The following is a 24,095-nucleotide window of genomic DNA, read 5'->3' as shown; positions in this document are numbered from 1 at the left end:
TGCAGGGAACTCTTCATAACATTGCTGGAGTTCAGGGCTTTTTGAAATGTACTCAGTCTTTCATAAACATGCGAAATGCTGAGGCTGTTGACGGACGACTGAAAAGCATTAGATCTCATTTTTCCTTCGTGGTGCACATAAAGACACCAGATAATGTTGGTGCTATAACAGAGATAATACAAACACTGATGTAGCATATAGCGTAATATCTACATAGCTTATTGGAGCTCAGATTCTTTTTCCAAATGTAAATATATTATTTACATATCTAGTATTTCTACAGTATTTCTCAAAAAAATGTTTTTAATGATTATTTCTTTTACTTATCTATTTTATATGTGGATTGTTCTGTTTGACATCTGTTGTTGACAGTAAAGCATACATTTCATTGTACAGGGAAACATGTTTCTCTGCTGTGCGTATGACAATAACTTTGAAACATAATGATTGTGCTTGATGGCGAGGGGATCATCACAGTAATTGCGAATCATCCTGAATGGCACAAAAATGTCTGAAACAAACTGTAATGTCAGTTTAATAGTTGTGGAAGTATTTGTGATCAAATGCGGCAATGGGGACTAAACACACAAACATACACACACTCACACACACACTATCAGAAAACACGAGAAGGTTTTCAGACTCAAAACAAAGTTTGCTTCCTGTTTCACAGTCTGAGCCCTGAAGACGAGAGAGAATGGAATAGTGATTCGTTGCTATTTTTCCAGATTGGTGTGACAGATTGACAGAGCTAATCAGCTGAAGCTAATTAATTAAAAGTCCAGCATTGAAAATATACTCAAGTAACATTCAGAATAGTCGTGTTTTAATAGTTAAGTTATACAAATCTCAAGCCACATTTCATTTAAGATTAGACTTAAAACTTTTCTTTTTTCATAAAACTTTATAAACTTGATAAAACTGCCCCTCCCTGAGGCTGGTTCTACTGGTTTCTTCCTGTTAAAAGGGAGTTTTTCCTTCCCATTGACGCTTGTGCTTGTTCATAGGGGGCTGACTGATTGTTGGGATCTTCACCTTGCAATATAAGCAAGGCTGCACCTATTTCCCATTTGTAAACATATGAGGGGTAGCTTAAGACTTTTGAACAGTACTGTACATTTTGTAAAAATTGCAATTGGGAAAGCCACTAAGTAAAGCTGTAAATGTTTGCATAAATTTAGTGAACTTAACCTGTTCTAATTACCTATGAAATTTAAAATATAAGTACAAACTTTTAGGATGCGGTTTGTGGAAGTAGAGTTATTCTCACTAAAGGTTGACAAAAGAGATGTTCAGCTTTGCAGCTGGATTTTGCACTAAATCTTGAGCACCTGAGTGTCTATACTGTAAGCATTGTGACAGTGTTATTAATAACTTTCTGCTGCTTCCCCCTCTGTCTCTGTTTGCAGGATGTAAAACAGAGTGGGATGAGATCGGGTGCTGGCTGCGAGCTGAGGTTGGGCAGGTGGTCAATTTGTCCTGCTCTGAAGTCTTCCAGCATTTCTCCAGCAATCAAGGTTGGTTCCTGCACCAGCCTCAGTGAACACAGAACAGCACAGATCCTCACAGCCAAATCATCTGATCACCAGCATTGTTAAAATAATATAATGTAAAAATCCGATTCTTGGATGCTGTGCTGTCGCACCAGTACTAAGTCTAATTATCTTCACTGGATAATCCGCAGAGCTAATGCAGGCTGGAATCAATGCTGGAGAATCATAGCATGTATTCATGTATGTTTGTTGGCAAGAATACACACACACACACACACACACACACACACACACACACACACACACACACACACACACACACACACACACACACACATATATATATATAATATGCTCTAGGATGTTTTTGGCAGAAGTGGTTTGAAATCTTGTCTGCAGGGTTCATTCATCACAATTTGACATCCTTTTCGGCTGCTGTCTCCTCAAAGAAAGTCCTTGTGACACCATCAGAAATAAATTCTTTCTTTATAATGAGCTGTTGCATTTAGCAGTTTTTATATTTACACATACGTGTGTAAATAATGCACATATATCCACATTAAGATTTTTATTAGCTTTTTCTTTGGTTAAAACAATTACATGTTTTGCGACTATTAAACTGGTCCTTATAGGACAACAAGTAAACGTTTAAAATGACGCACACAGACAGAAATATTGGTCTGTTGTATTGTTACAGGATCATTAGAGGAGGGAAAGCCACATTAATTAACGAGTAATGCTCTTTTCTTCCTTTACCTTGATGGAAATAACGGCTCATTATGATCTGAATTGCTGATCACCCAAACAAACAAGAGGTTTTGCTTTCAGCTGCACAGTTTGCAGCATTTGGACTCCAGTCGGTTTGCTCAGAGGAAATAACGAACAAAGAAAAAAACCCTCCTGTCATGTATTTTTATGCATCTTTGTTCTGCTAAACAGCAATTCTGCTATTACCTATGCGCTATCTCTGGCAACGATATTTAAATACACAGTCCCACAAATACCAGATGACTTTCTCCTGTCACCCGCTGTATCCAAATGAACTTTAACCAAAAGCAGACGTCAGTGGACATAAAAGAATAAAACGTTTTTTGACTCAAAGCACGATGGACTGAAATAGTCTCAGAGAAGGAATACTGGTGCAAGTGTACCGGAATGATGACTTAAAGCTTGTAGGTTAAAATGAGGTGTGTAAAGCAATTGTTGATGAAAATCTGGATCTTGCTGGTAGTGGTGTTGGTCACCCGCCACATCTCGGACCCATACAGGAGGACTGCTTTCACATTAGTGTTGAAGATGCGCTGAGATAAGGCTTTGGAGTTCCAGATGGGTCACAGGGTGTTGAATGCAAGCCTTGCTTTGTTGATCTGGCTCCTAATGTCTTCATCTGCGCCACCATCACTGTTGACTATGCTTCCTTGGTAGATGAAGCAGTCAGTTTCCACCAAGTCTTTTCCCTGTAGCTGCTGTGGATGTTCTTGTTGGTTGTTCAGCCGCAACACCTCTGTTTTTCTGACGTTGATCTTCAGGCCAGTCTTTTCTGCCTCCTCAGCGAGCCGGGTAAGCTTTTCATCAACAAGTGCTTTCGACACATCCTCAACATCAGATGGCCTGAGAAGATCTCGAACACAGACCTGTGTAAGAGAACCAGCCAGAACCCGGTCGGTCAAGACATCAAGAAGAGAAAATGGGGCTGGATAGGCCACACACTTCGAAAACCAATCGACAACGTCACAAAGCAAGCACTGGACTGGAACCCACAAGGAAAAAGGAAAGTGGGGAGACCCAAACAGACGTGGAGAAGATCTGTTGAGAGCGAAGTGAAGGCCGCCGGAATGACGTGGACCCAGCTGAAGAGAACGGCCCAGAACAGAGTCCGTTGGCATGGGGTTGTTGTGGCCCTATGCTCCACCAGGAGTCTACAGGAAAATTGATTTGATTGATTTGTAAAGCAATTATGATTCAATATTTAATTATAAAGGAATTAATCAGCTCATGGTTTCACAAGCATTTTGCAAATTTCTAAATATTCTTATTTTTTCCCCCTTTACACAGCTGCTGGGAAGCATATCATTTACTTAAAGTACGTCTCTTCGATATGTTTTTGTGAAAAAACTGCTGCAGTGTGAAAATAGGCTGCCCTGAGATTATGGATGAGGTTCTGCATATTGTTTAACTGTCCAGCCAGCAACTTCTGTTCCATCTCACAGTGTTGCTTTTGGTGTCATTAGTCAAAAATCACTGTGAACTGCTGCTTTGTGCTGAACAACAGATATATTCTCAGAAGAAAGCACAGAGGAGACTTTAGACGATAAAGGACCAGATATTTCCAAAAGAGGTTGGAAGAGACCAAAGTGAGCTTCAATAGACTGAGTAGAGGATTTGCTTCAAATATAATGGAGAAAAAGAAATTAAAAGATGATAATGGTGTAGCAGTTATTAGCCCTGAAAGTTAAAAAGGAAAATATACCTGCAGAGTTTCAGTAGGTTTCAGTAGGTTTCATACAACACCTTTTTCTTCACTTTTCAAAAATCCTAAAAGTTAAACTCGACCAAAGGAGCCAGAGTGTAATTTCAACAGCATTTCACAACAAAAACAGATGTGAATAACACATTTTAATTCAGGTAGATTTAAAATAGCTCGTATTGTCAGTCAGTTGTGTTGTAAAATGTATGAAAAGACTGAAAACCAAGACAGAAAAGGACACTTGGTGTAACAAAAAGGTTCACTGAGCTTCTAAACCCGGGCTGTCAAACAAACAGCCTGTAGGCCAGAACTAGCCCATCAGACTGTCCCACTGGAGGGATTTAAAAAGTGCCAAAATTGTAGAGAAAGAGGGCATTTAGCAGTTTCACCCAAGCATCGTGTTGAAAGCTCATGGTCAGGAGACTGACTGAACATCGTTGAGATCTCAGGGTGTTCATCAACATGTTTTGCAAATGCATGGTGCATTACATGTGAACATTTTCAGCAGGTAGTTATATGTCTTTATAAGAAAGAAACAATTTGAAGGTGTTATTTACAGGTTCCCATGCAGGTGTTATGTGACCCATAAACTGAACTGAAATTGCCGCTTTCATTCTTGAGACTGAAAAAGTGGCTCCAAGTGGTTTGCACATTCCCCTTGCAAACAAAAAGATCTCCGGTTTATTCCTGGAAGGAAACACCAATCCTTTTGGGGTTGTGTCAGGAAGGGCACAAAAAATAATAAAAGAACAACATTCATATATTTGTGCGATTGAAACACTTGAAATTAACCTTCTCCTTGCGTTCTCTCTCTTTGGATTCCCCACATTAGGGTATGTTTACAGGAACTGTACAGCAGATGGTTGGTCGGAAATGTATCCACCCTATGACGAGGCCTGCATGTTCAGTGACGACAGCGAGCCTGAGTCCGAGGTATACGGAGTTGTGGTTGTAATCATGCCAGTCAATGAAGGATGAACATATTGTTTCTGCTTCCTCTATCGCTGTTTCCTTTTTATGTCAGACCTATTTGTAGTTAGCTGTGAGGACCTTTGTTCCAGGAATAAATGTAAACAACTCATGGGAAATTACAGGTCCTGAAATTGTTTATATATTTAAATAACCACACAGTTAAAAGTACATCTTTTTCAGTGTTTCAGCATAATTACTGCTTTTTCTATCTAAAGCTTAAATAAATTATTATTCATTCATGAATCTTATAAAGAAAGAACCCTTGAAGTTGCAGCAATCTGAGTCAGACTCACAGCTTCAGACTTTTATTTTGATATTTTTCTAAACTAACGGTTTCTCTGTTTTCCTGTCTCCAGACGAGTTACCTTTATACCTTCAGACAGGTTTACACCGTAGGCTACGCCACGTCACTCATCTCCCTCATTACAGCCATCGTGGTGTTCGCAGCCTTCAGGTTAGACCAGAGCGGCACACACCACTATCTGCACCCACAAAAGGCCAATAAAAGGGGAAATTTCTATGATGTAGACACATTCAGGATTTGTGTGGTTAGGACAGCATCTTATAATTTTAGGAAAATATGCATATATTCAGATGATAAAGCCTCAAAGAGCCTTTGTAGTACAGAGGATTATGAATCATCTTACACATGCAAATTCATGAAGTTGTTTACCTTCTTCTTCCGCCTTATGAAATATTAATTTACATGCAGTGTATGCTTTACGCTATTGTTACGCAGGAAGTTCCGCTGCACCAGAAACTACATCCACATCAACCTGTTCGCCTCCTTCATCCTGAGAGCCAGTGCCGTCTTCATTAAAGACACCGTGCTGTTTGCTGATGAGACCCTGGACCACTGCTCCATGTCCACGGTGAGGGCTCTAATTGATGTTTGCATCAAAATAGATTCCCACATGCTGTGTGATTGAGTTAACAGTGGAAACAGAGAACGAGGAGGGGAAGACACGTGGCAAAACGATGAGAGGGAAATACTCTCATTAGACTGATGAAATCTTTTAGCAACAATTTAAGATTTTTTTTTTTATATTGGAAAAATGAGAAAATATAGGTTTAAATCTACAGTAGATAGATAGATAGATAGATAGATAGATAGATAGATAGATAGATAGATAGATAGATAGATAGATAGATGAAGGTATAACCGTAGGAATGATTTCCTGAAGTGGTCTTTATGTTAGTGGGGTCTGAGGGAGAACGAACTCTGTTGGCTCTGTAGTGTGAAATGGAGTGGGTGTGTCCATGATGGACAATAGTTTGTCAATGCCCTCCTGTCCCTCTGTGACTCAAACGCCTCCAGATTCTGGCCACTGATGAATTTGTTGTTCCTGCTGGCATCTCTGGCACAGATGCCACCCCTCCAAGCAGACAGCAGCACTTGCTGCTAAAAATTGGTCTTGCCGTTTTGCCTCAAACACCGGAGGAACTGAGGTTCCTCAAAAAATAGAATCCAATCTGTCATTCATGTGAACACCCTAGTACCTGTAGCCGTCCACTGCTTCAGTCACCCATCATGCTAATTGGCTTAGTCACCGGAAATCAACCACTATCTCTTTTGAGTGGCTGTCTTTCAAAAGGAGGTAGTTTTCTGCCAAAGTACTACACATAGCTCTTCATCACCTCCCACTCCAGCCCTGTCCCTAATACACCCAACCACTGCAGTGTCATTAGACGACTTCTGCAGGTGGCATGATTCATTCATGTGCTGGAAGTCAGAAGGTTATAGAGTGAACAGGAATACAGACACTTCAGTCCTGTATATATTTTGTATCAGGATCTCCTTATATAGAATGTACTGAATATGCTTTTTTTGCACATGTGTGTGTTGGATTCGGAGAAAAGGTTTGTTTCTTTTTTCATGAATTGATTTTAAAAAACAGCCTTTGTGTTTGTTCCTTATTGCATGTTTTGGTCTCTGTGTCCATGCTTTTTTGTCATCTTTGGTTTTTATTCTCTTGTGTATCTTTGTGGGTTTTTTTTTTTTGTTTATCTTTGTTCACTTATTGTTTGGTGCTGGTTTTACACTTTTGTGTGTTTTTGTGGTTATGTACTGCACATCTTCCTGTTGGTTTATATCTCTAGATTTTGCTAATTTTGTGTTCCTTTTTTTATTGTTTTATAAATTTTAATTTCTTTTGCAAGTCTTCTCAAATTGTGATTTTGTGACTATTTAGGTATTTTATTTTTGTCTTTTTTTTAATTGGTTTGAGTTCCTTGGTGCTTATTTTGTATTTCTTTGTACTTGATTGACTTCAGTTGAAGTCATAGCAAAAGTAGAAGAAGAATCAAATATTTTTTTGTCACTACCTTCCCTTTTATTACACAAAAAGATGTATTTTTATGTTAAATGATGACACATCCAGTTTTTCTAACTTTGTTTTGTTGTTTCCTCTCTATAGAAAGCGTGCAAGTCAGCCGTGGCTTTCTTCCAGTTCAGCATCCTGGCCAATTACTTCTGGCTGCTGGTGGAGGGCATGTATCTGCAGACGCTGCTGGCTCTGACCTTCGTCTCACAGAGGAAATACTTCTGGTGGTATATCCTGATTGGATGGGGTGAGTAAGAGTGACTGAATTTGTCTTTACAAAAACAATCACACACTGTAGCTCCAACACAAACACTAAAAAACAGAATAAAATGTGACCCACAAACAGATTAATATTCAAAAGGGTTATCTAAAATCATTTGTTAATCATGATCAGCTCTAGCGATAAAGCAAATATTGGTGAAATAGAGACAGGGCCATAGAACACAGAGGCTCAGTTGAAAGGGGAGGTGCTATAAATATGGTAGAAAAACTTCTTTTTTTGTTACAAATAAGCTCAGTTGTGGATGCAAAGACAAACAATTTGCTTTTCTGAAAATATGCTTAGAAAGTCAAAAAATTTTTTGCCTTGTTTTGCAGTTTTGACTACTGAACAGTGTGTTTATTATCCTAAACAGTCAATTAACACCTTTTGTCCTTTGTCTGTATATGTTTATAAGTCCCATGACTTGATGTTTTTGCTCACATTGGAATATTGTCAATTTGCACCAACATGTCAAATGGGCAAATTAAAATACAGGCTTCCTTTGTTTCTGTGTACAAAAGCACAGCCTCTATAATTGTGTTACACAAATTAATACAGATTATTTTTTAATTACACAAAAGTGTAATTCTCCTAGAATTAAATGGGATTTCATTGTGTTTTAAGGGGTACAAACTAAAGTTTTTACAGGAAAGAAATTTTTTTTAGTAGTGTGTAACTTTGGGTAATTTAAAAGAAATCCAAATAAATTTTTCCACAGCTTGCACTGTGCAAAATACATTGAAATTCAATTGAATAATATGGGAAAACACCCTTTGTTAACACCCGTATGATGTTAACTTGTTAAATAGATTGCAGCATTTAAAAACAAATATTTTATATAGGCAGGGAGGGATTGGTTAAAAAAAAGGCACTTCACAAACTTTATCTATTTAGTGGTACTCTTTAAAAAACTAAAACTGTTCAATAAGCAGTATTCAAGAAGGATAGTGAAAGAGGAAAATGTAATACATACATTTTAAAAATGTAAAAATGTAAAATTGTGGTCATAGCCTACAACAGTGATTGGTTTTCTCGCTACATCCCGGATGTGTCTGTGTGTGAGAAAAACACTATAAATGATTGATTTGAATGAGCAATATTTTCCGACTTGAAGAGACTGTATCCTTACAAACAGGATGCCTGTGAACTTAAAAAATGGAAATACTTGATAAATAATTGAATCGGTGTTTCCAGGTAAAAGTAGCATTGAAGCCTCGAGTCACACAAAAGGTCCCTACATGTTTTTTCTAGAGCTACACTAGCTGATCATCATATAGCCTGACAAATACACAACAGCAACAGCAACAGCTCATCTAACCGTTAAAATATCACATGTCAGAGCCCATTAAAAGATGTAAAAGTGATTAAAATAATCATTAAAAGATATTTTTTTGGTAAGCGGAGAAATCACAGCAGTTAGCATGTTAGCTGCTATTAAATATTCGACCGGTGCTAGCAAGCCACTTTGACCTCCACACACAGTACTGCTCATATTATACAGTGACTAACTAGCTTACACAACTACACGTTAAAAAAAATACCCAGTAAAACATCAAGAACTTATCATTAGCTGTATATTTTTGGTTTCTCCATTTCAAAGAAGCTCTCAATGGTTTTCCGAAGTCCAGAGAAGTGTGATCCAGTGCAAATCATCATCGTCATCTCTCCAGGCAGCCAGCCCATTGTTAATTCTGTTTATGGCAAGTTCTTCACTTGAGGTCTCACTCCTCATTGTTTCTGACACCATCATCGGCCACATCTGCTAAAGGTCCTGCAGCAAACATGTCAGACGTTTACAGGCTTGCCAGCAAATGCCTGAAGGACCTGTCAAAGATTCACTCATATTAACTCCTTAATGAAGAAAAAGTAAAAAATAAAAAATAAAAATTGACTGTTATTTACGTGTAAAAGCAAAATGTGTTAAGATCCACTGAAAGTTTAATAAATACATGATTTTTTTTTTATTCTAAAACATCAGAGTAATGTAGGTAAAGGAATAATTTTCAAGAACAAACAAATGTTTCCATCGTGGCTTTTGCTGATTTAAAGTCAAGGCGTCTTGTTGCTTTTCTGTCTCTCGTAAATGATGCTGCTGGAGAATAAGTGCCATCAGTTGCACATTGGGATGTGCTCAATTTAATATATTCAGCTGCAGAATATGAGATAACAGGGGAACAGTATGAAAACCCCTTTCAGTGCCTTAAATGGATTAACCCTTTAAAGCCAAAACTATTCCCAGAAAATTATAAATTTTGAAGTGAGAGAGTGTATTGGACCTTTTGACAAAAACATAATATTAATTTGACATTTATTTTACAATTTATTTAGAATTGTCAGGGGAAAAATTTAAACTGATGATAGAAGCCTCAAACGCTTACAAAAACTCATGTATCTAATATAAAGCACTAGGTGTTAAGGGGTTAAAGTCAGTATTATCACACGTTATCTTCATATCTGGGTTGGAAATCTATTTTTACACAAGAACTGAGCCTCCAAAATCCTGGTAGCAGTTTATTTAGGCAGCAGCACAGCCCTAAAGATGAGTGTAGCGCTTGTTTTCCTCGACCCCCCCTTTTATTTTCTCTCCCGTCTTTTTTTTTTTTTTTTTTTAGCTTTCTATGGATGTTTTGAGAGGTTTCCATGTTTTCTCATCCCTTGTTCCTAAGCCAAGTGTTTTCCATTGTCTTACCATTCCCATCCCACTGTCTTTTTGTTTTGTTTGTTTCATGCTGCTGTATATTTTCCTATTCAAGCCTGTAATCTCAAGCTCCACCGCTCCTGTCAGTCTTATATGGTTCCTGTTACCAAAATATAGCAGCTTAGTCCAGCCACACAGAGCTAGGCAGACACTTTTGTTAAGTGCAGCAGTGAAGGTGAGAAACAGCAACACACTTACCTGAAACTTTTAGGCAATGTCCAGCTGGCAAAACAAAACCTTTCATGCCACATGGGCTTTTTAAATCCTCCGCTGCATGCCAGTGCAATGCTGCATTCACACACGGTGGCAGGGATATTTCTGATAAGGCGATGAATGGAATTTATGGTAAGATATAAATAGATCTGACCCTGAGGGCTACAAGCACGCCGCGCCAGTGTAATAAAAGAAGAGGTAGGTCATCAGCATTCAGGCAGACATTATTATGATTTCACGTCAGGTCTTGTGAGCTGTCTCAGTTGTAGGTTGTTGTTAAAGGTGCTCCACATGCAAACAGTGAGTCACGCTGAGCAGGATGCTGCAGCTGGCAACTGCTGCTCAGCTGCTTTGACAGGAAGTTAAGAGAGGAAAGTGAAATCCTCCACCGCTGTCAATCCCTGCCCGAGATCAGTTGATTCTACATCTCGTCTGGGAACTTGCACTTGAACCGTGATCATTTTTCCAGCTCCAATTCACAGCAGCACTGCTTTATAAGCCTGAACTGCTAATTTTAAAAATGGAATAGCACTGAATTCATGGGCATGGGACAATATTAAATGTCATTATTAATAAAATAGCACAAGTTACACCAGGTAGCTTATCTCTGATTAACAACCTCCTTAACCTTTTGGAGAAGATCTCTTAATTGTGAGATTAGTCATAATTACAATTGTGAATGCTTCCTGGGGCTGTGCTTCAAAGCAGGTACAACATACTCAGGATATCTTTCCCCTCTCTCTTGTCTTACCCAGATATCAGTAAGTCAGCCTAATCAGTCACACAAAGGTGGTTATAATTTCAATAAGTTAGTCCACAGCTTCCCAATCTAGCTGCAAGGGTGGTTCCCTGGAAGAGGCGGAAATGGAGGCATCTGACCAGTCAGTAATGTGAAAGGTTTACAGAGAGCAGAGTGACTGATTCTTAACAAGGAAAATCAAACTATGATATTAGAAAAAACTGATTAGGCACATAATACAGTCTGAAAGCAATGGAGTGCAACCAGTTCAGCTCCTGAGCCGTGTGAGTGGAGGAGCACTGTACAGTAGTGCAGTATCAAACATGCTGTGTGCACTTTAAGCTCTCTTGAGCCAGCTGGCAAAAATGCAGACTGTGTAAGCCTTATTAATATCACCCGTTTATCATTAAGGAATACATTTATTAAATGTATGTGGATGTGTGTACCGCAGTGCTGAATTTGTTGTGAAGTTTTGTTTACAAGGATTTATTTCCAACGGTAACCAGCGACGCAAGACTGAAGTGCAAACATGCACACATACAGCACCACGTCACATCACAGTGTTTTTGTTTTGTCCTTCTGAACTGTATGACTCAACTTGAATCACCTCATCGCTCACTCTACACTCAAAAAAGGTGACATGAAAGCGTTGCTGTCCCCTCCTCCGTCAGAGAGAAATGGGGTGAGACATCAGGCCCAAGGTCTCCTGCTTTTTTTGCTGCCTTTTCTGAAGCGTAGTTTTTGTTTTTTTTCCTCCATGTTGGGAAAAAACATGGACAAATGGCTAATCGTGCATCTTTCACCACTGATTCAGGTTTAAGATGAGGCTTTGGGAGCTATACACAGTGCTGATACTGGACTCTGTTGTGAATCCTGCCTATGTTCAGAGGGTTACATAGGGGAAAGTACCCATAACAATGAGAATACACGGCTTTAAGGCCAGCTCAAGACAGAGCTTGTTTCAGTCAGAAGTATTACACAAGTTCCTCTGTGTTTGGAAAAATGACTCTGTCCTCTTTATAGATCAGATTGACTTGAAGAAAAATGTGGTGAGAACTGTGCAGACTTCTTCTGAAACATTCATGGTGTGATTTGAAGCAGTGTGTAAAGGAGGAAGCAAAATTTGATGGAAGTGTTGTGGCATAGAAGCAGAGCCTGTGTCATGCTTAGTTTATGCTACCCTGATTGTTTCGATTTATGGAGGGATTTGTCCACGGAGAGGGGTTTTCAAACTATGTAAATATGCTCCCGACAGTCGTCCAAAATCCATGCTGCATGGTGCTTGACATGGATGAGTGTGTTCGTTGCTGATCGGTTTATGAGTAGGCGGGGACAGGGAAGGTAGCAAAAAGGTAGAAGTTCAAAAGAATTCCACAAATTTCCCCAAATCATCTTCGTGTGCTAGAAGTTTACTATTCTCTGCACCTGATGGACCCACAGCAACCTAATCTGATCACAGGCTGCCCACACTGCCATTGGTGAACCATAATTTCCCCATAAAGATGAGCGGAGCTCATCAGGGAACCCAGTGGCTAGCCTATTAGCTCAATCATTTAGCTTGTGTGCACCAAACATTAGTTACAAATGTAAATGATTCCAAAGATCTCAAGAGCTAAATCATTGTCAGATGATCATCAGTGGTTCCAAGATTGCATTTTGTCAAATGAAATCCCAGTTTGACTTAGATCATTTTACTATCATGTTCTGGGAATGTTTACACAGTCTTCTGCATAGTCGATTAATCTATAGGCAGTGATTTCACCTGTCTAATGTTGAACATGACCCACAAGTTACCATGGTGATATAACCTGGTAAGAAAAAGAAAAAACAGAACCGCTATTACTGAAAACCCAGGATTTCCTTATTTGCATTATTTTCACCCAAGAATTAATGCGCAGCAGTTTCAGCTGTTGATAAAAGGATGATTACTTAATAAATTCAGCTGTTCCCCCAAATTATCATATTTTATACCTGGACAACAGATGTTGGGTTGGTGATAGATTGCTTGTGATATTCCCTATACAAAGTTACAACAATAACAGCCATAATAATGCTTAAAAAAATATGAAACTACACAGATGAATATGTGAAGATATGTAAATATTTTTGTCCTGAATGTTTTTACACAAAGCACCTGAGGTGTGTTTACGTGTGTGCACACGAGTGGTGCTCAGACTGTAACCACGGTGGCTCTGATGCGTCTTATCAGCTTCTTTCCGGCTTTACTATCCTGCTCTCTCGTGTCTCCTGCTTTTATTCTCTGTGTACTCCTTTTTTATTTTTGGCATGAAACAGATGCAAGTAGCATGGAAAAAAATTATACACAGAGTCAACTTAATATTTTCTATGCTTGTCAACAAAAAAATATGCAGCAAACAGATGCGTTTGGTCTGGAGCAATGTTCGGATTGATTTTACTTGACAGATAAACAGAGCATGCATAATTAATTCCTGCCCTTACGTTATAGGGCTCCCATCTACAGTTCTCATACTGTGGGTTTTGACCAGATTCTTCTATGATGACAGAGGGTATGTTTTTACTGTTCTTAGTTTCATATTTCTGCATTTTATTTAAAGCAGCTTGCCAGTCCATGTGAACTATTATATCTATTTTTGTAGGTTTAGTATTGCACTGACATTACATTTGGCTTTACAGTTGCTGGGATGACACAGACAATGTTGGCATCTGGTGGATTATTAAGGGACCAATAACAGCCTCACTGCTGGTGAGTATAGGAGTTAAACACCAAGTACCTGATAAACTTGCCTGTCTGGTTTTTTGTTTTGTGGTGGCAGATTTACAATTAAAATTTTATGAGGAAGTTTTACACTAAAGTGGGATTCTTCAGGCAGAGGAAGTGCAAGTTTGTGGCCCTTGGGGCAGTGATCATGAAATATTAAATAATATACCAGCGATGTTTTAAAATTTTAGGAGCTTGTTAAGAAATATGTATTGGTGGTTTTGTCTTTTAAATCCTTTGATGTCAGATTTTCTTTTGTCAAAGCTAAAGGTTAATAAATATTTGCCAACATACTGAGAGACAGAAGTTGGCAGAAGTTTTCTTGCAAATCACATTTGTTCCTGGAACAAGTTTAACTAGTTAATTAAGATAACTTTACTTCAGTGAGTTGGTAGAAATGAACATCTCTGGCAGCCATGGTAATATTTCAGTTAACCGAGGTTGTTTACTCACCTGTACTTTTTCTGGACTCGGTCCACTTCCAGACAAACTCCAGAGTGGTTAGTTTATAGTGAGGATCTGATCCAACTTCGAGCCGACCCAATTTCCTGGTGTACGCTGCAAGATTGAGCTAAAAGCCTCCCTGAATTCTTTACGTTTTGCATTATGAGATGCAACAGAGTTCTGTATACATTCAGAGTACATTTTTTTCCTGAAATATTACTGTGATAAATATGATAAACACATTGATTTTCCACGTAATCAACTAGTCCAGAACATAGTATCTTTTTCCTGTATTTACTTTTCTTGCCTCAGACACATTTGGCCCATCAGCGGAGTGAATGTTCTCGTTTGCAGTGACACATTGTGGTTCACTTTGTCTCGAGTTCAATAGTAATCACCTTTATCCTGTGATGATACAGGATTTTTAAATTTTTCATTCCCCTGTGATAACACTGAATGTGTTTTAACTAGTGTGTATCTGATTTTGCCATTTAGGCCACTGTGCATGTTTCTCTTCCAGATCAACATAGTCATCTTCGTCAACGTCATCCGGATTCTGGTTGAAAAGCTTAAATCTTCTGCCATGACAGGGAACAATGACACTGGACACTTTATGTGAGTCACGAGGAGAGATTATCTCCGTGGGACAATGTGGGGCACAGTGTACAATGTTGTGCTAGTGCAAAATTTTGTTATAGCTGGTTTTTAAAAATATCATGCAACAGATCCAGATTTAGCTGAACTGTTTACATGTGGCTGTCTGCACTTGTGTATTCCCTCTTTTGGTCAAAATTAATAGAAGAACAGTCCGTCGTTCTTGTGATACAAAAAACAGAGAAAAAACTGCATCAACAAGTTGCTCCACTACTGCCTGTTAACTGAAGGACAGCAATATTCTGAAAAGTCAGTATGCATTTGCGTCCTGCAGGCCACCCTCCTAATCTCAATAAGGTGCATAAAATTCACAAGACAAAACATTAAACAAAATAGTTCAAATCACATTAATACAAATGAAAACTTTTCCAGAGAAAAAGAAACACTCAAAAACACCTGTTCTGTTTGTTCATCATGGCAACAACAGCATACAAGCCCACACAGGACATGCACCCTAGCACCCTGAAAGCACCTGGTTGAAAAGCAGGAAATTTTCATCTGACTCTGAAAAAATGACTGGTGCTAGTTTACTGCAACAGTCTATTGAACTTTGTGATTGGGTTTTGCTGCACAGTGTGGTAAATGCTAGTTATTTCAGCCACTTTTATCTTTCCATTCATTTTCTTTGGTTCAGAGTTTAAACGCTATACCTCCTGACTGTAGCTAGGTAACTAGATAGAGTTTGTCACCTACTAATCAGAAGGTTGGTGGTTTGATCCCTGGCTGCTCCAGTCTGCATGCTAAATATCCTTGGGCAAGATATTAACCCCAAGTTCCTCTCCAGTGGGCCCATCGGAGTGTGGATGTGTGCGAATGTTAGATAAAAAGCACTTAAACACAGAAAAAAGTAAATGGGTGAATGAAGCAAGTTGTATAAAGAACTTCGAGTGCTCAGGCAGAGTAGAAAAGTGCTATATAAGAACCAATTATATGATTATGATTGACATCATAAGGAGTCCCCAATGAGACGGCCTCTTCTTCTTTCTCTTATTGGATAAGAGCCAGGCTTTGAAAAGTGTAACTCAGTGTTGATTTATGAGATGTAAGGAACCAATCAAAATGCTGAACATATGTCCCTCGCAAAGTGGGACATATGATCACTCTAGTCATAAGTTATTGATGTGACATATAATAGCTTTGATTTGATAAAAAGCGTGCTGCTCTTTAATAGAACCTGTAAAGTAGTAAATTAATATGAAAACCAAAAACCTTTAGGGCAGCAGTAAGGTAAGAGGAGTCTGTGAGGATGGACTGCTCAGGAAGGCTGTTTTATCTAGTGAAAATGAGATTTGATAATACGTCTCAGCAGGAAACCTTACAGCTGATGAACAGATTTCTGATTGTGAGGAAGAAAAGAAGTAGCTTGCACCAATCAGCTAATACAGCACTCTAAAGAGCTCTGAACTTACCCCAGTGTGTCTTGTGTGATGTCAGGAAATGATGAAGAACGAATAACCTATCAGATAAATTCGTTTCGATATCCATACATCTTACATAGGGTGCTGAACTTAATCTTAGTGCTATTTTGATAAACCATCATTTTAATAATCTGTAAGTTTAAAATTTAAACACTGTACAAGAATAAAATTTGATTTCTTACAGATTACATTTGTACTTATAAGAAATGTCTTGTATGACTGAAAAATAAGATCAAAGCCACACTTCCCCTCTCTGATGCAATCTCTTTCAAGTTTTTTTTCTTTTTTGGATTGGATATGCTCTGTGAGTTTGCAACTTTCACCGTCTTTCTTTGAAGCCTGGATGTGAGCCAGCACATCACAAGTATAGGTTTGAATAAATCAAACCAAATTCACACAAATATTTAGAAACAACTGTAAATTTTGTGTATTACATTTTTACAGACATATATTGTGCCCAGAAGACTAATCCTTTTTCACTTTTCACCAACGTTTAATCTTGTTCTCTCATGTGGATGAAAGTCGTATAACTTACTGAAATGTCTCAACTATTGGAAGGGTTGAAATCTGGTTTTATCCAATTTATCCAATCGCTCAGAAACTCAATACATGTAGGGATCTAGATTTGGCCAAGACGACCTGCTGAATTTCAAATCAAGCAGAATGAGGAAGAAAGGGGATTTAGGTGACTTTGAATGTGGCATGGTTGTTGGTATCAGACAGGTTGATCTGACTGTTACCTAAACTGCTGATTTGCTGGGATTTTCCCACACAACTAACTCTAGGGTTTACAGAGTGTGGTCAGATAAAAAGAAAAGCTCCAGTGAGCATTAGTTCTCTGGCTGAAAAGAACTTGAAGAAGAAGCAGACTTTAAGAAAAATAAATGATAAAAACAAGACTGGCTTATGACATAATAACTTTTATAAGTCAGGTGAGGTAGCAGCCTCACCTCACCATAGTGGCCATGCAAGATGATCTACGCCCTTGGTAAGTTTTAAGGGAAAAAAATATGGTTTTGGTAAAAATAGATCCATCGGCAATGTGAAATCCCAGAAATAAAAATTTCTCACAATATCATATTTTTTTCCGCCCCGACTTGCAATGATACATCCTAAGAACTCCATGACTTGCTCACTTGCTATTAGCAGAACTGTACCATCATGGTACCATAATGAAGATCAACGTTACAAGTGTCTAACACCAACAAGTGGATAAATTAGATAATTTTGGGTTTCACTTATGGGAAGCCATTATGTTTCTCCATACTTTTTTTTTTTTTATATGATACAACCTATAGCTCAGGTGTGAGTTAAAAACATCATATGCAGAGAAAAGTGGTTCAGCATTGATAAAGCTGAGCTTTAAATCATTTTCTTGCACTAAACTCTTTATAATTCAGTTGGATAAATAGTAATTTATTTTAACACGTAAACCTTTTGCTGGGTGTTAAGTGGAGACTGCTAACTGAGGCAGTAGTATGTAAGAAGAAAAGGGGAGGGGGAGCTGTTTAAATCCCTTGACAAAAGTTTGAACGGCTTCTTACACTTTAATATAATATATGCATACATGAATCTACTGCAGCAGCAGTGAAACCCTGCTTCACCTGAAAGAATCCTTCTTTCTCTTGACATCTGGCTGGTGCACATTTGTGCTCAGCTGAATTAATTTAGAATGAGAGCATATAAAAATAGCTCCAGATTCTAGAAATAGATGTTACCTACTTTGACGTGGGACAGGATTGTTCCACCAGTTCAATGAATGTTTCACAGGATTAAAAGCCCCGCCTGTTGTAGGAACTTAAATTTGATTCAGGAGGAACCTTGGCGTTCACACAAAGGCACAAATTATTCGCCTGAAATAAGCTGATAGCTCCCCTCCATCTTTAATCTTTAAGCAGTTGAAGCTGTGATAATATTTCTGATTAGAGCTATTTTATGGTTTAATCTGACTATCTAGATGACTAAAACATATATTGCAACATCCTCATACATATGAGAGTGTCACTGAGGAAACTAAAATGAGAATAAAAAACACACACATGTCAGTTGTTAGGATAACAGCTGTCTGTTGATCTCTGACGAACTGGATACTGTTGTGAGTGGATCTGTACCCAGCTAGGTTTTCCAATCTCAATAGGATATACAGAAAAGTAAATGATGAAGAGCATAAACATGATACTTATCTCAGTGTCTTTTGATGATGAAGCAGATGTTGAGTTGCTCTTTTCAAACCGCATTACTTGCGGGAAACCGTTTCAACAAAATGTCATAAGAAATTAAATGGCAACATTTACATGATATTTAGACATCAGTGATATGAGCTGAACTAAGCACAATGTGTTCAGGTTTTGTGTTTTGACATTTTAATCTTTTCCACTGATTGGCCTGATGACGATGTTGTTTTAAAGGTCAGTGTAATGAAAATCTGACACCACCATTGTAGCTTTGATGAAACCTGAATGACGCATTTAGTCTGTCTGGCATTTGAAACTTGTACCTCTGACATGACTGAAAGTAGCTGACCATACTGGTAACACACTGTAATCTTTCAAAGTGTTGCATCATTATCTGGACTTATTTTTTTATTTTTCAGTCCTTTCTTTTTGCTTCACTCAGGAGGCTGGCAAAATCCACCCTGTTCCTGATTCCTCTGTTTGGGATGCACTACACTGTATTTGCCTTCCTGCCTGAGAACACTGGAGTAGCAGCCAGACTCTACATCGAGTTGGGACTGGGCTCCTTTCAGGTATAAAACTTCAGAATCACAGTTCACAAAGAATTGCTAAAAATAAATAACTCACATTTCTCAAGTTGAAATTCTTCCCAGCAGATTTATTTTCCTTGTCACATTAGAAGCACAGGTGTTACAAATCTGAATCATCACGGAATTGATATTTATACCTGTGCATGCACAATAATAACTAAAGCTCGTCGGCTGAAGGCCAGATGAACTTATGTGATGGTGAGGTGTCTGTCATCCATCCCTCAGTCTGTTCCAGCATCTGTCCCTCTAAAATTCACTGAATTCTCAACTCGATCATTATATTTTAGAGAAACCTGCGCACACTGATATCCTATTGTATCTTCCAATTTATCAAGATTATGCTCAAAGTTAAAACAGGAGGTCACAGAGGGATAAAGCTGATGAGTGATCCCATGTAGACATTCAGTTGTAGTTCATGGAGCTAGGTTAAGGAGAGAGGTGATATCAGTTAGCAGCAGTATGGGTTCATGCCAAGAAGTAACACTACAGAACTTGGAAAGAAAAGCATCTGGACTGAAGACGTTTCACCTCTCATCTAAGAAGCTTCTTCAGTTCAAAGAGCAACTGGTGGAGAGTCCCAGATTTTAAGCCCTACGGGAATGTCCCCAAGAGGGTCTGGCACTCTCGGAAGTTTCTCGGATGACAGGTGAAAAGTCCAGACACTTTTCTCACCAAGCTCCTTAGACTGCAATGATCTGGATGACTGAGAACCTTCACAGACAACACTACAGATAAGATATTTGAGAGAGTTGATAGAGAAATATAGAGAAGGCCAGAAGGAGCTTCACTGTGTGTTCATGGATCTAGAGAAGTCATTGATTGTGTGCTCGGAGGGACTGTGGTATTGTATGAGTATATCACTGAGGTGCAGTAGGAGACAGAGACACAGATGAGTTCAAGGTGGGAGTAGGACTACATCAGGGATCAGCTCTGAGGACCTTCTTGTATGCAGTGGTGATGGACAAGTTAAAAAAGGAATGAAAGTCAGTAGATACAAGACAGAATACAGGGTGCACAGCAGAAGTGAAGAGGAGAGTGCAGTCAGGGTGGAGTTGGTGGAGATGGGTGTTGGGATGATTGTGACAGAAGGATAGCAGCCAAAGTAAAAGGGAGGGTTTACAAAATGTTAATGAGACCTGCTGTGATGTTTGGTTTGGATATGATGGCACTGACAAAAACACAGGAGCTGATCCTGAAAGTGGCAAAGTTGAGGATGTTAAGATTTTCATTGGGAGTGACCAGGATGGACACGATTAGAAATGAGAATATCAGAAGGAGGGCTTGAGCGATAGAGACACAAGGTTGAGATGGTTTGGGCATATGTAGGAAGAGTACATTCATATGAATATGTGGCAGAAGAGGATACTAGGAATACTAGATACTAGATACTAGGAGAAATCGAAGCAGATGATCTGTTATGGCGACCCCTAAGAGCGGCAGCCCGTGCTGGCTGAAATAATCACGGTCATAAATAACCACTCCATAATATTTGTGCATGTGTAAGACTATAACTATGTGGAATGTTGACATTTATGCAGCACAAAATGTATCCCATAAACATGACAAAATGAATTAACAAACAACAATAAATCAGCAACCGAATGACTTCTTCAAAGCCTGCAGCTTCATCCTGTTTTGCTTGTTTGTTCTCTGAAGTTATTGTAATGCTTTGTGCAATTAAGTGTTAGCAACACAAGTCACTGTTTTCCCTTAAGCGGACTGTACATGCAATCAGTTCTTACTCTTATGATTTTATCTTGAAACAGATGTCTTTTATGTTGCAGGGGTTTGTGGTGGCGCTTCTTTACTGTTTCATGAATGGAGAGGTAGGCAAATGGAGGGGAAGCTTGTGTAATAAAAAAAAGTCATACAAACATTTATCATAAATAGCTGCCCTGAGGTAAGAGCTATTCTTTGGAGTGAAAACCTCAAACACATTTTTTGGTATGGGTAAATGGCAGCATTGCAGAGACATTAACCATTTTGCTCAACAGGTGAACAAAAAGCCTAGGCATCTGTAACTTTCTGCAATTTCTATTTGTTTGCAGGTCCAAACAGAGCTGCGGAGGTGGCTGTGGAAGTGCCACAATCAAAGTCATCTCACACCAGCTAAGAGAAGCATCACTCAGATCACAATTCGGACTCATGGGGGGCTCGGGCTGCCTGCTTCTAGTGGCAACATCTCTTCTGTATGATTTCAGAGATCATTAATGAAGAAAATGTTTCACAAAGGAAAAGGAAGGGGAAAAATGAATCAGTCCTTGGAGCTGAACATGCTGATGACATTAATTCAACAATCCCTCTCTAAGAACAGGTTACCAGAATGAGCACAGGTGAGTGAGGAGGAAATGTATCAGGATGCATTATACTGAATTCAGAAGCAGTTGTGGCTGCAGTTTAAGGATGGTACAGCACACATTTCTCATTTGAAACACAGCGTGCTCTTTCTTGGACCGTCTCCGATGGTGGTTGATTTGTAGGGATGTCACAGTGCCACAGAGGAAAGAGGAAAACCTGGGGACAGAGCTGGCCCTGAGTTAATGACTGAGCAAAAATGTTGTGGAATCATATTTAGCATTTGCAGACACATGACGACAAACCTCAGATGTTAATTTGTCTGTCATTTTGAGTGTGTGAACATGGTGACATTGCAGTAATAATGCTAATAATAATGCTAATAATAATGCTAATAATGATACTAACAGCAATGTTAATAATAATAACAACAATAATTATTTTATTTAAAAAATGCAGTTACAAAATTCCTAGTTTGGATGAAACAGGATGTAATGTACAAGTCCAAACACAGGCAAACATCTTACAGTACATTCACTCCTGCATACACACATTAGAAGAACAAGAACCAAAAATAATGGGAAAAGACTAAAGAAATGTTATACTATAAAAAAAATAGGTTTTAACTGTCATATAAGACAAACCACAGATTCAACTGACCTGACAGTATATGACAGGGTCACCTACAGTAAAAACAGAACTGGACAGAAGGGGAGTATGGTGTCACAGTGAGGAAATGAGTGGAAAAGCAGTTCGTTCTGCAGCAGGAGGAGTGTAGAGAAGCTAAGTGCTTAGCTTGTGTAGTGATGACAGATGAGAACTCCATGGTTAGCTCATCCTTTTTCTCCAGTTCCTGCTTTACCTGGCGGATGTCATCTTTTAACTGTGTGTATGCTGGCAGGCAGCGTCAAGACACTGTCATAATAGTGCTTAACAGCTGTTGAAGGTAGCAAGCACTTAGCAAGCAGGCTAAAAACAAAACAAGGAGCTAGGCTAACACTGACCCCACCTAATAAAGCCACCAAACCAGGTTTCAGGAAAGGTGTCAAGTTGCAGCGGTGACAGTAACACAGTAGCAAATTGATCAAAAGGAAATTACTAAATCCACCAAAACACAAAATTCAAGAAAAACTGGCCTAGAGGCCAGTCAATGACTACCTGGCAATTACCAGTTAGAAGGAAAAAAGTTTATTTCCCAACGAGTTAAAAGTGTTTGCTGGAGGTTAAACAAGCCTATAGATAGGTCAGTAACCACCTAGCAACCCCCAGTTTCTAGGGAAAAATGTGTATTCCCCAACCTTGTGATTGCTTTCGCTGCTAGCATGCTGCTATGGTCATCATTTGAATGAAAGTGATTTGTCTACAGACGTTGTCTAGTTAACTCCTTTTTCCATTAATACCTACTCGGATTGATTCACCACGACTCACCCACGTCTTGACTCGGATCGACTGGTTTTCCATTACAACTGAGTACCACCTAATGTGCATGGTCATTGTTATAGAAACAGGGCGGAGCGTTGATAAATACACGGTTAATGTATGAAATGAACGCTACAACAAAGGTGGACATCGAGGCAAGAATATACCTGCTGTTCAGTCTGTGGCTTTTCATCAGACTTGGGGACCATGGCATTGTTTTTTGTAGCCATTTCCCCTCGTTACCAGGTTTCAAAATAAGTGTTTTTGATTTTCGTGAATGGGACGCTATCATGACTCATTGAGCGATGCCCCTGACTAGCCAATTGGTGGCATGCAGTCTGACCACGTCACATTTTAGCAAAAGCTCGGTTCACTATGTTAGTACCTGGTCCAGATACTATGACCTAAGAGAAGACCCTGAAAACCGTGGTGAACCGTGACAAGTCGATCCGAGTAGGTTCTAATGGAAAAGGGGCTTTTATCTCAAGCTGTAGTAAAACTGTGAAAAAAAGTGGCGACTGTGTGTCTGCAAAGTATAAGTTGTGCCTTTTAAAAAATGTGGGCTTTGTGCTGAAGCTCCTTGTTTAAACATAGAAATAGACTTTATTTATCCCACACTGGGGAAATTCATATTTTACAGCTGCACAAGGGTCAGCAAGAGAAGTGAATTAGAGACGTATTAGAGAAAAAAAAATCTTTGCATTCAATTACACCCAACAGCCTCCAGGAACCACTAATGACCAGTTGTCAAGTGATGGGTGTTTTTCATCATTATGGAAGACAACTTTTGAGCAATGGGCTCATGACATGAGAAACCTCAATAGAGACAGCTGTGGAAACACTGGATTTGGGAAATCGCTAACATATGTGAAATAGTTCTGTGCAGCAAGCAGCAGGAGCAGTCTATGCTGGAAACTTTTGAAGGACCACTCTGGAGTTGTGCGTGCTTGCTCACTTAGCATTTCACTGACTGAAATATATATTATGTATATCTATATATAATTTTTTAAAGTACTGAGATCCAGAGAGTCCAGGACAAGCATTTTGCATTGCCATTAATTGGTACATCATGTCTTAACTTATTGGTTTGATGATGAGCCATTGGATTTGTGAATATTTATTTGCTGCTTTCCACATATTTATGGTGTTGTCAGATGTGATAAATCATGAGCATTTGATGTACTAGTTGCACT

General features: G+C 38.9%; 1 protein-coding gene across 1 annotated transcript in view; it reads left to right on the top strand.

Annotated features, from left to right (window-relative positions):
* Window positions 1–23,152, top strand: part of LOC120725590 (pituitary adenylate cyclase-activating polypeptide type I receptor-like) — a 44,851-nt gene extending 21,699 nt beyond the window's left edge. The window contains exons 3-13 of the mRNA XM_040018619.1: window positions 1,410–1,517; window positions 4,793–4,893; window positions 5,289–5,386; window positions 5,672–5,804; window positions 7,350–7,503; window positions 13,636–13,696; window positions 13,824–13,893; window positions 14,873–14,967; window positions 19,041–19,170; window positions 20,973–21,014; window positions 21,237–23,152. Coding sequence (XP_039874553.1) covers window positions 1,410–1,517; window positions 4,793–4,893; window positions 5,289–5,386; window positions 5,672–5,804; window positions 7,350–7,503; window positions 13,636–13,696; window positions 13,824–13,893; window positions 14,873–14,967; window positions 19,041–19,170; window positions 20,973–21,014; window positions 21,237–21,383 — 1,139 coding nt within the window. The 3' untranslated portion in view covers window positions 21,384–23,152. The remainder of the gene's footprint in view (window positions 1–1,409; window positions 1,518–4,792; window positions 4,894–5,288; window positions 5,387–5,671; window positions 5,805–7,349; window positions 7,504–13,635; window positions 13,697–13,823; window positions 13,894–14,872; window positions 14,968–19,040; window positions 19,171–20,972; window positions 21,015–21,236) is intronic.
* Window positions 23,153–24,095: the final 943 nt, after the last annotated feature.

The sequence above is a fragment of the Simochromis diagramma genome, unplaced genomic scaffold (assembly GCF_900408965.1).
Source record: "Simochromis diagramma unplaced genomic scaffold, fSimDia1.1 OVJJ01000205.1, whole genome shotgun sequence".
In the NCBI taxonomy this organism is placed as follows: domain Eukaryota; kingdom Metazoa; phylum Chordata; class Actinopteri; order Cichliformes; family Cichlidae; genus Simochromis; species Simochromis diagramma.
The sequence above is the reverse complement of the archived record's forward strand: the minus strand, read 5'-3'. Positions and strand labels throughout refer to the sequence as shown.